The sequence below is a fragment of the Hylaeus volcanicus genome, unplaced genomic scaffold (assembly GCF_026283585.1).
Source record: "Hylaeus volcanicus isolate JK05 unplaced genomic scaffold, UHH_iyHylVolc1.0_haploid 12182, whole genome shotgun sequence".
NCBI lineage: Eukaryota > Metazoa > Arthropoda > Insecta > Hymenoptera > Colletidae > Hylaeus > Hylaeus volcanicus.
Window position 1 is genome coordinate 90,338 of NW_026533133.1, and position 12,628 is coordinate 102,965.

The following is a 12,628-nucleotide window of genomic DNA, read 5'->3' on the forward strand; positions in this document are numbered from 1 at the left end:
AAAACCAAACGTAACTTTCATATCTCTGTAAACAGTAATGATAAAAAAAAATTGTTACGGACAATAAATCGGCCCCCTATTGCCATTCAATTTCATATCAGAAACTTTTTTCGTATCTTTAATAGGTTACGAAATAATCGGCTGTCTAGGATTTCGTGGGACATACTGTATAATTAATATTATAAAGAGGTAAAGTTTTTTTTGTTTGTTTTTTGCTTGTATGTAGGGAATAATTAACAAAGGTACCCCGAGTAACATAGGCTATGTTCTACTTTGATAAAAATACATTTTCAATTTAAAATCTCGAAATTTGTAAATCAAGTCGGAACAAAAGCGTTGGTTGACTACTTTATCGGCGTACGTTGACCAAATGGTTGGATATACGTGAAAATAATGTAATGCAGAAATATTGGTTATCAATTGATCTAAAAAAAAAGTCAAGAACATGATATACCTAGCTTTTATATTTAAACCACAATAACGTTTTTTGTGATATATATGAATTGAAAATTATCAGGTGAACTTTAAGGGTACTTATTAGGTAAAATATATTAATCATTATAAAAAAGAATCATTTTATTATCTAGAAAATTTCATGAAAATAAAATTTGCCCTGTACAGCATGTTATTTGGTCGCATAGTTTAGGAGATAATGAAAGAGGAAAATAATCACTAGTTTACAGCCAAAATGTACATTCAATGCCACAATTGTTTTCTTATGTATTTTGACCTACTAAACTCGAAACTCCTAATGACAAATTTTTCTATGGATAGATTTTTTTTATATGAATTTTTGATTTTTTTTCTGAAATACCCTTAGATTTTAGGCCATATCTCGAGTTAGAAACATCCGATTGATGTTATATTAAAGGTAATCAAATTTCCAACAATTACTTTTGACATTGTTTTCCAATCGGTTTAATAGTTTAAGTGTTACGGGCCAATATAATTGAAAAACTTAGATTTTTTTCGGCTAAAATAGAACACAAAAATTTCTTCCATCGCACTTTTATGAAGAAAACAAACTTTTGTTGAATAAAATGTATGGATAAATACCGGAGTTAGGAACGATTGATTTAAGGTACAAAAATTCCAATTTTACTCTGTTTTTTGTATTTTTTCCTATTTATATAGGACACGTTTATTTAATTAATTTCGATTAGAAATAATTTTGGCCTTTGTTTTGTCTTCTTTTCATCTTTGGGTCCGTTTCTCTGATCAAGAACCAAATGTTGTCTCTCAACATTCTTTCATCCCAATATCCTTGATCTTGGTGAAACCTTCCACCGTGTTCGCCACTTACATCGCCAGGATTCTTCGGGAAAAAATCCAAGTCAGAATGTAAAATATGAATTTTGAGCGAGACATTTATGTCTGTTGAAATGAAAATGGAAATTAAACATACAAATTTTTTCATTTTGTCAAATCAAATAGAATAACAATATATATTCCATACCCATTTTTACATAATTTATCACCAAATCTTCAACAACTTTCTTATAATAAGAATAAGAATAAGAAAAAGATTTCACCAAGATATCAAAACTATTGAGGAGCGCTATCAAAGATATTGGGATGAAAGAATGTTGGATCTATACGTAAACAATAAGAAACTAGACATAATTTGACAGTCTCTATTTTTGCATAGCGATGAAAGAAATTGTTGTGTTCTATTTTAGCCGAAAAAATCTAAGTTTTTCAATTATATTGGCCCGTAACACTTAAACTATTAAACCGATTGGAAAACAATGCGAAAAAAAATTGTTGGAAATTCGATTATCTTTAATATGGCATCTTGCACAACTCAATCGGATGTTTTTAACTTGAGGTATGGCCTAAAATGTGAAGGTATCTCAGAAAAAAATAAAACAAAAATTCACAAATTCATATAAAAAAACGTATTAATAGAAACATTTTTCAGTGCGATTTTCGAGTTTAGCAGGCCAAAATACATCAGAAAAAAATTGTGGCATTGAATGTACATTTCTTTTTTTATTTTGTGAACAGAGAAATGAATTACTAGGTCATTCATCACACGACCGAATTCGTCATTAACATTTACATTTAAAAATCTATCCCTACATTACACCCAGTTAAATGCGTTCAGCTGTTACAAAGTACTTAACTGCATACTTATATAAACGCTACAGTAATTATTGCACCTACGTGAATAAGAATAGCATTCCACACGGGTGAAACCGCGGGGCGCAGGTAGTCATCGAATAAAAATATTAGAATCGTGTTAGAATATTTACGAAAATACGAAACGAACGATACTACAATGGAAGAACAATATGAAGCATTAGAAATGAGATCTGCGATTAAATAAAACGTGGCTAAATGTAATATTGTGATATTACAAGTAATAAGATGTAACAGAGATAAGAAAAGATAAAAATAATTCTCTTCTAATGGGAAGGAAGAGATACAATAATGATTCTAGTTGGATATTTGTATCCTAAATTCTCCTCTCTTATGAATTACTTAACATTTGGTATTCTTATTCCTACTACACAGTCTACTACACTTAACTCTGGTACCTTCTTCGTCTAAAATTATTATTTGATTAGTTAGATTAAAGAAAAATTCAATACTCTACTCACATAGCAAAGATACAAAGATAGGGATAAAAGTATTTTATATCGAAAAAATGACTTTTATTTGTAACTAAGACAAAACAATTTGGACCGCATCTCCCGTGGTACATACTCGTTTAAAAATCTACTCGTTCAAGTTTTCGCTTTCTTTTTTCCTAAGAACGTAAATAAAGAGAAACAATCAGAGAAGAGTATTATGCAGTTCCTAGCTTTTAACTTCCCTTACTATTTTCTCAATCCAAAGATTTTATCGCTTGTACCGCTTTCCTTTCGAGCCCCTCGAAATATGTATATCCACTTCTCTGATTTAAGAACCGTTTGCGTGACGATTGTTGAAAATACTTTCGACGATAAGAAAACCTATGGAAGTGGGAAACAGGAAGACTGAATGATTATGTACGATATACAGAAGCGTGCAATGAGTGGCACAACGTCGAGGCAACGATTGAAAAAAGTGGGGAGCTACAAACTGCATTCTGACTGCTGAGACTAACAGCTATGTGAACTTGGCACCCGACTTTTCAAAAATTAATTTTTTTTCGTAGAAAACGATAGTATTTCGTTAGTACCTGATTGTACCTCCAATAGTTTCGTTTGTACCTTCACCAATTAATAATTAAAAAAAATTCAAAAAATGTCCGGCACCCGACATTGAGATTTTTGAAATCTGTTTTTTCCCGATTCTTTAGAATTGTTTGTACCCGCCGGAATTGCTTTTCTTTTCGTTTGTACCTCAATAGTTTAAATTATATAGCAATTGTTAAACCGCGTAAGAGTGATGTTCGATAATTTTCAAGATTTTTAAAATCTGTTTTTCCATCGTTTTTAGAATCGTTTGTACCTGTTGAATTATATACGGATACATTTGCGTTAACCAAAAATAAGTCTAGTGTTGAGAGGTACTGCCCTTTTTGTCTGTTAAAGTATCGGACTGGCACCACCAGGTCTGAGGACCCCTGCCTGTTTGTCGTCGTAGATCAGGGTAATAAACACAGAGCGCAGGCAGAATTTTCTTTTCTTCAAGTGGATGTTAGAATTTTTCTTTCGCGTAGGCCTGAGCTTTTATTTTAGTTCTCGTGTGGTCTCTAAACGGTCAACACGTCCTTCCAAGCCGTTGAATAAAGTAGACGTTTAAAATAAAATATAAAAACGGACTTTAATTCCACCCGTTTCCAATAGTTTATTGTGCGTCTACTATTTAAATAACAAATGACACTATTAAGTGATTTAGTTATAATAATTTAGTAATAGACAATTAGTGATAATACTTAGTGGCTATAAGTTAAAAGCTAAATAGTGATTAAGTGTTACTTTAGCGAATCGTGTATCCAATAACAGTTTATTAAATTTAGTTAAATTTATTTTGAGTAAGTTAGTGTAATAAAGAAAACTGGAAAATTTTAAAACAAAAAGGAACATCGTACCTTTTGTCGGCGAACGGTACAGCGTATGGAAGTTTAGAGTGCGCGGGTTAATGAGTGAATTAGACGTGATGCAAGTAATTAACAGTGAATCTGCGGACATGCTAACCATTGAGTGGATTTGCAAAAAAACCAGGAACCACAGCAATAGACATTCTTAAAGAATTGGACAGCATATTCTTCACCTATTATCAGTTAGAAAAATGCAGCATGCTGGGATGAGCATCGTTCGACAAAATTGGTGTGAAAGTAATAAAAAATGGTAAATCATCATAACTGGTAAGCTCTTGAACAATTTAATTGCAGTCAATTTTAAGTTAAACACGAATCGGCAAGCAATTTACAAATAACAGTACAATAGTTAATAATTATGAATTATGGCATAGGCATTTGGGCCACATGGGAAGATCTAAATTTATAGAATTAAAGAACAAACAAATGGTCGATGATACAGAGTTAATACATAAAGGTATTCCGAATGATAACTTATGCGAAGCTTGTATAAACGGTAAACAAGCACGGTCACCATTTAATAATGCTAAAGATAAAAGATATATAAGCAGGCCATTATTTATTGTACATAAAAATCTTGAAAATTAACGAACGTCACTCTTACGCGTATAAACAATTGCTTGTAAAATTTAAACTATTGATGTACTAACGAAACCAAAAGCGGTACAAAGGGGTACTAACGATTCTAAAGAATCGGGAAAAACAGATTTCAAAAATCTCAATGTCAGGTACCGGCCATTTTTTTAATTTTTTTTAATTATTAATTGGTGGAGGTACAAACGAAACTATTGCAGGTACAATCAGATACTAACAAAATACTATCGTTTTCTACAAAAAAAAATTAATTTTTGAAAAGTCGGGTGTCAAGTTCACATTGCTGAGACTAAAGGTCGATTCAGACTATACAACACAGACCGTCACGTTCCGGCAACGACACGTACCGGCACCGACACGACAAAACATTAAAACACGCGTTTTAATGGAACTATTCACACTATTACCGTTAACTGAACGTTCAGGTCGGTGTCTGTTAAGTGTGATTAGTTCCATTAAAACGCGTGTTTTAATGTTTTGTCGTGTCGATGACGGTAGGTGTCGTATAGTCTGAATCGACCTTAATGCATTGCATTACCGGTGGAACGACTAAGGCCGAACGCACACGGGCGCAACCGACTTTAAATTAGTGTTGCAAACCGCTTGCGCTCTTTGTTTTACTTACTCCACTATCTTTGTTTTACCTAGATCCACGGTCGCATGCAACTAGTTTCAGAGTGGTTTGAAACTGATCAGTTGCGCCCGTTTGCGATCGGTCTAATTGTACTGTACTTGGACGACCGAGGAACATCTTTGTGGTCGCAAAGATTGATTTAAAGAAAAGTCGACTGGTCGCAAATTTTTCGTTTGTTCTCGCCGGTTCACGTGACGCATTTGTTTGTTACACGTTACAAGTTGCACGGGATCGGTGTTCCTTCGATCGAAGTAACCGGAAATCGATGACATGAGTCGAGGATCTATTTCCAGTTGGCAGGATTATGGGCGTGGAAGTTGCAGGTAACGTTACAATTTCACATTCGATTCATTCTTGCCGCTCTCGATTGCATAGTTACCGAATTTCGTTTTGCAAATTGAACATTCGTGAAACTTAGCACCTTTTTGCTTTAGTTCAGCAAGCAATATTATTAATAATTGAAAATGTTGCTATGCGACTCGACGCTTTGAGTATTGTTCTTTCTTGTTTAACGACCACTTCCATTTTAAGAAATTAACGAATTCTACTTTCGTTTTCTATCTGTTTACATTGCAATTTATGCTTAGAAGTTTGTTAATACCAAATAGAATCCAAAAACAGTAGTCGAAACGTTTGATAAATACATGCTTGAGAATAAGTATAGTGCCTTCGATTCGGTGTTTCGATTAATAAGCACATCTATTCATCTATGACAGTCAATTAATGAGAAAATTCAATGGAAATAACAAAATAACGTTTGTCATTGCAACCTCGTAATTTTATACATATTAATGACTTATTTTTATAGTAAATTATTCTTCCATTGTATTTTTAGTTATTCATTTAATTGATAGCGGCCACTAGTCGTTCATAATTGATTATTTCATAAATGATTTTAATAAAAAAAATTAGAACTTTGACTTCGTACAGCTTCGTACGACAAACTGTTGAATACCTAAGTTAATAAACATTTTTAAAATGAATGTTTACTATCAAAACAACTGTGACGAATATTTAGTTGTCGGTGGTAGCGGCAGTGAATACAAATAAAACTAATATAATAATTTAAAAACGTGTACGAACGAGTAGATAAAAGCACACGACAGTCCCGAAAAGTTATGGATTGATAATGAACTTAAGGTTAAAATCTCCATGCGAATATTCATGATTTCCTGTTACAAGTTTTCTTTGAAATATTTTTTATTAACTACTCAAAGCAATTATTTAATTTAATTTTCAATGGAACGTTTACGTTACAAGTACACAAGTTAACATTACAAGTATTATTAAGTGGCGGATGTTAATGTAAACGCGTATTGTTACAGGATGTTATTGGAAAACGATTATTATAATGTTGTACGAGACCATGGTAATAAGGACTTCCGGTTGGTGGCGCGAGGACGGTGGACGGTTGTCAGAGAGAAGCGGGTTTTGGAAAGTTTAGGGGCGGTTTTGGGAGTGCTGGGCTGGTGAAGTGGGTGCAGTGGAGAGACGGGGAATCGGGAGGCTGAAAAGCGGAGTCGGGAGGAGAGAAGAGGAAGAGAAATAAGGAAAATACATCTCCTCTCGCCAGGGAGTACATAGTACGAAGAGGAGAATAAGCGGCCAAGAGATGGCAGGCAGAGCGGGGGGAAAAATTTCCCCACGCTAATAAACGTTCCGTCCAAGGAAATGTACAGGCAAGATAGCATAGGGAAAATGAAGAAAAGGAAGTTGCAGTCCTGCGAAGAGGGAGAGGTAAATAACGAGGAGCATCTAACGGTCATTAACAAAAGAGAAAGCGTTGAAGACAGAGTAGAGAGTTATAAAGAATACATATCGGAAGGTAAAAAGAAATCACAAATACGAAACAGTAGGCCAAAAATAGTTGAATCAGTCGATTACACAGGGAAAAAAGTTATCATAGACAGAGGCGAAAGAGAAAACAAAGAGGAAACGGACAAAAGAAAAGGAAGCGTGCACGTGGAATACCCACAAACAGAAAGTAAAAACGAAAAGTAGGAAAAAAACAATCAAGGTAACGGAATTAAACTATATTGGTAAACACAAAGCATCAGTAGTAGAACTAATCAAAAATAACATAAAAGAAGCAGATTTGTTAGAGAACTCTGAGAAACACTTGAACTTCTTCGATGCAGTGTTAGATTATAAAGTGTCATCAATTAAAAAAAGGGTAAACTATATACGTATTTTTAGAAACTTACAGGCATTCAACAACTACATTAAAAGCATAAGGATGATTAACAAACGGATAGCTGAAGTGACGTTTAGAGACGCTGATATAGGAATGGACATCTTCCAAAAAATCAAAGAAAAGGAAGACAAGACGTGCATATACAGAATCCCAAGAAGGGCTAAGGAACGGTGGGGTGTATGCAGAGAATGGGAGTATTCGCCCAGGGAGCTAATAGAATTAGCGGAGGACGGACAAGGCATAATCAGCGCGGAAAGACTAAAAAAAAGAGTCAAGACGGAAAGAGGAATAGTCTATAAGGAGTCTATGTTAATATTAATCAAATTCGCCGGGGAATGCCTCCCTACTAAAATAAGCATGTATGATGGAGCGTTAACCCCTATAAGAATATAGACCCATACGTGAAAGGAGTGAAGCAATGCTTCAACTGCTTAAAATTCGGACATTTTAAAAATAACTGTAGAGCGGATATTAAAAACTGCTTTATCTGTGGAAACGAGTATCGTGGAAAATGCAACCTACCACCGAAATGTGTTAACTGTGGAGAACAACACGGATCAATGAGTAGAAATTGTATCAGTTGGCAACTAGAAAGTGCAACGAATAAACTAATGACACATAAAAACGTGTCGTTCACAGAGGCGAGAACCATGGCGAAAGCTGAACTGAACATAAAAGAAAAAAGTGCCAGAGGAAAGGAAAGGGGATTAAGGGAAGGGAAAAATGATAACAATTTCCCACCTCTTCCAAACAAAAAGAGGGTATATAGGGAGGAGACATGATCGTCCATGCCCAATCCGACCAAACATTTGGAGAAACAATAACATAAGACAAGAAAAATCATTCATTGACCAAAATACAAATAAGGGATGATAACGTTCGCGTTGGTGAATGGGAAGAGACTCCCCCAACATCACAGAAACCCAGTTTCAATGAAACTGTCCAAAAAACCAGTGTAAACAGAAGAATCTTTACAGACGACGATATTGACGAACTGATAGCATGGATAAGGAGCGTAGACATGGAAGACACATTTATAAACAGAATGAATAAAAGTAGGAGAATTTACCACCCTGACAGAATAGATACATCAGACCCAGGATACAATGTAGAAGCTGCCAGGAGGTTGTATAGGCAAGGCAACAGAAATTGGTAAGAACATAACTGCAACAGCAATGAGAATACGCTCCCTAAAAACGCACCGGTAAAGGAAGAAAGGAGAGCAGAGAAATGGGACACAAATACAAAACAGGGAATAGTTAACTACACGCAAAACAGGGAACAGAGATTTGGGAGGACGTATACAAGGAGGCCAAGATTCCCCAATATAAAGCCGGAAGATTTCGACAAACAAGAAGAAGATCGAAGGAAGAAAAGGGAAATAGCTAAACAAATAGAGACCTTAAAACCAACACACAGCTCAGGGTACACCAGAAAGGAAAGAGAAGAGGGAAAGAAACACGGAAACGATAAAACAGAGCCCTCAACCACAGAAGATGTTAACATAATGTCCGAGGAGGAATGGGAAGGTTCAGTTAACACGCAGGAAAATAACAAATTAACCGAAGTTCAGAGCAAAGATGGAAAGGAAGAGACAGAAGAATTAGTCATATCTGAAATAATAGGAGCGAACGTAGAAGTAAAGGAAAATAGAATGGAAACGGAAATAAGCGACCCAGGCGAAGACGAAACAGAGGAAACAAGAGAAGAAAAACAGGAATATCCGGAGAAAGGAGAGAAGTGGGAAGAAGTAGAGATCAGGAGAGAAAGGTAAGCGGTTGCCCGCCAAAGATATATAGATATAAGAGTAAATTTGCATTTTATAAAATTAAAAAGAAAAAAAAACACAGAAAAGAAAATTAAAAAAAAAAGAAACTATCACAAATTTAACCAGATAGATTTATCAAACTAGAATACAAACTAATAATATAAATTTTAGCGAACATATAAGACACAAATCAGGTAATAATCAGATCAATAGGTACAAACAATTTAAATACTATAATTAAATTACAATTAACACCATTTACAGATTATGTCGTGTAATATAAAAATAGGCTTTTGGAATGCCAACAGTCTGAAAAATAAAATAACGGATGTATTTAATGTAATAGACGAATATGACATGTTATTTATATGCGAAACATGGATAGATAGAATACCGGAAAAAAATATTAAAGGATATATAGTAGTGTACAACACAATACCCGATTTTGAAAGAAAAAGAAAAGGGGGTACACCAGGAACTGGAATGCTAATAATAATAAAGGAAGAAATCAATTTTAGCACTCTGCATGGAATTGCGAAAGGCAGGACACATTGGGGCGAGCGCTGGCTCAAATCCTAGACGAATGGGAAATAGAAGTACTCAACACAGAAACAAAAACAAGAATAGGACGTAATACTAAACCAACATAGATTTGATAATAACAAATCCACTCTTAGCAAGCAATGTAATATTCTCTGAATCCAACGTAAACCTAGGATCGGACCACCAAATCATGAATATAATCTTGGTTTCTAACTCAAATATAGGAACGGAAGAAAATGATCAGAGGATAATCAGACAATCTAGAAGACTATATGGAAGGAAAGATAGAATTAATTGGAAACAAATTAGAATGGGACAAGAAAACAGAAAAGAGGAAATAATAGGACGATTTAGAGAAACAAAGGACATAAACAACAAATATAAGGTATGGACAAACGCGATTAAGGAATCCATTAAAAATTCCCTAGACAAGAATATAACTAAAGATAACAACATAAATAATAATCTACAAGGTACAGGAAGAAAGAAAAACAGCAAGAAAAACCACGCAAAAAAGAAAAAATACTGGTGGGACGAAGAATGTAGAGAAACATGGAAAACATGGATGGAAAGTTGTAAAAAAGTATGGAAAACAAGAAAAATGGAAGACTTTGTGATAATGGAAAGCATAAGGCAGAAATGGTACAAAATGAAAAGAGAGAAAAAAGAAATCGCGTGGAATACATTCACGGAACAGATAGCAAACGAACATGATCTGGGAAAAATCTGGGATAAGGTGAGAATTATCAAGAACTACTATACCAAAGAAAAGGCGATTATGAATAACAAAACCAGAAAAGAGTTAGAGAAAATAGAAATAGAAAACCTAAAACAGAAAAACTATACCATAGACGACCCCTTCGAAGGGACCGAAGGAGGAAACACGGAGTATGAGGTGGAAGAGGACCCGATGTAGTCCCAGAAAATAGAAAATATAGAAATCCTGGTAACAATAACATCGCAAAAAAATAAATGCTCAGCCCCAGGAGACGATGGGATAGAATATAAAACAATATACGAACTGACACAGTATATGAAGAACCTCTTGTGCGAAATGATCAAGACAAGCTGGGAAACAAAGAAAATCCCACAAGATTGGAAGGAAGGAAGAATATGCTTCATGAACAAGCCCAACAAGGCGGCGTTAAGGCCCATTACCCTAACTTCCTGTACAGGAAAAATAATGGAGAAAATCATAAACAGAAGAATATCTATGTGGGCAGAATCCTCCAACAAGATAGATGAGTCGCAGTCGGGCTTCCGAAATAGAAGATCAACTACCGATAACCTAAACAGAGTAGTATCAGAAATTAAGTATAACAGACTAAAAAACAAAGACACCGTCACAGCATTCGTGGACATAAAAAGCCCGTATGACAATGTAAATCTCGGTACGCTAATCGACATCCTAATGGAACTAGGATGCCCCAGAAAAATAGTCAGGTGGATAAAGGAATGGCTAAAACAAATAGAAGGATTAATATCACGAACAGTAATGGGGTAAATTATAATATACCATGGAAAATAGGGGTACCACAGGGGGCCATAATAAGCCCAATTTTATTTAATTTATATATAGCAGGTATGGAGAAAAAGCTAAAGACCGAAAAAATAAAATGCCTCTTATACGCGGACGATGTGGCATTATTAACAGAACGGAAGAAAACGGAACAAATTAAAAAATCAATTGAAAAAGGTATATACATACTCAGTGAATTTTTGGACTCAAGGAAATTAGAAATCTCGGAAGAAAAAACAAAAATCATGTTTTTCGGTAAGCAACCGGAATCCAACAATATCAAGATAAAGTACAAAAACACAGAAAAAAATGTAGAAGTGGTTAACATTAACAACACCTTCCCCGGACTTATAATAGACAATAAATTAAATTTCAACGAACATATGGAGATGGTCTGTAACAAACTCCGGAAGAGACATAGTGTGGTTAAATATCTATGTCATGGAAATAAAGGTATCAAGCAAAGTCAGGCCATACTGTTAGTTAAAGCACTTATGTCATCGGTAGTAGAATATGGATCGTCAATATATATGACACAAAAAAGACAGAACAAACAATATGAAAAACTGAGAAAAGCAGAAACGGCAGCTATAAGAACAGCAATGGGATATAGACTCTCAACTCCATTAAATGTGATATATATAGAAACAGGATGGATAGGACTAAAAGAAAAAGCGGCCTACCTGGCAGAAAGATATTGAGTAAAGCAATTCGAGAAAGGTAAAAACAACAATCCAACTCTCAAACTATTCAGTAACATCATTTCAGAATTTCGAAACCTAACGAGGAGACAGAGAAGTAATAAAATAACAATCATCCCAAACGCATCAGAAACAGCTTTCTATGAGATCTGGAAGGCCAAATATAAAATTGAGGAAAGACAATTCATACAAGAAAAAATAGAGAAATGGAAAAAAGCAACAAAAGTAACACCAGACAATCACAATAACAGGGACATTATACTAGATACAGATACAGGTAGACTTGTAGAAAATGGAGCAATTCCAAAAAGAAGCATAACAAAATTTATCTGTGACAGGTATAAAATCGATAACAGAAGTGTAACAACGTTATATTCAGACGGCAGCAAAATACCCAATGCCAGAGCCAACGAAATTGGCCTGATAGAGCATAAAGATCAAGTATGGACGGAAAACAAAAGAGCAATTCAAAACAGATGCACAATCTTCACGACAGAAATGATCGGAATACACTGAGCGCTAGAAACAGTCTAAAGAAACCCGGAAATAAAAAATGGTATAATTCTCACGGACTCAATGTCAGCAATTAAGGCTCTAGACAACATGGTAAACCTAAGAGAGGACAAAGGAGACAATCCGTGGACG

At 34.8% G+C, this 12,628-nt stretch overlaps 2 protein-coding genes across 2 annotated transcripts; both read left to right on the forward strand.

Annotated features, from left to right (window-relative positions):
- The first annotated feature begins 6,956 nt into the window (after positions 1-6,956).
- LOC128882774 (eukaryotic translation initiation factor 5B-like) lies at positions 6,957-12,299 on the forward strand. The gene is made up of 4 exons (XM_054134503.1): positions 6,957-7,255; positions 7,455-7,690; positions 8,610-9,222; positions 9,485-12,299. The coding sequence occupies exons 1-4, from the start codon at positions 6,957-6,959 to the stop codon at positions 9,501-9,503; spliced, it is 1,167 nt and encodes a 388-aa protein (XP_053990478.1). The 3' UTR covers positions 9,504-12,299.
- Positions 10,818-11,267, forward strand: LOC128882775 (uncharacterized). The gene has a single exon (XM_054134504.1). It carries the CDS (start codon positions 10,818-10,820, stop codon positions 11,265-11,267), a length of 450 nt encoding a protein of 149 aa, XP_053990479.1.
- Positions 12,300-12,628: the final 329 nt, after the last annotated feature.

Bases quoted from the DNA above. Each gene is read 5' to 3' on its own strand.
- LOC128882775 (XM_054134504.1), top strand. From the start codon at position 10,818: ATGATCAAGACAAGCTGGGAAACAAAGAAAATCCCACAAGATTGGAAG.
- LOC128882774 (XM_054134503.1), top strand. From the start codon at position 6,957: ATGAAGAAAAGGAAGTTGCAGTCCTGCGAAGAGGGAGAGGTAAATAAC. The intron at 7,256-7,454 runs GTAGGAAAAAAA...ACGTATTTTTAG, and splicing joins ACAGAAAGTAAAAACGAAAA to AAACTTACAGGCATTCAACA. The intron at 7,691-8,609 runs GCATAATCAGCG...GAAATTGGTAAG, and splicing joins ATTAGCGGAGGACGGACAAG to AACATAACTGCAACAGCAAT.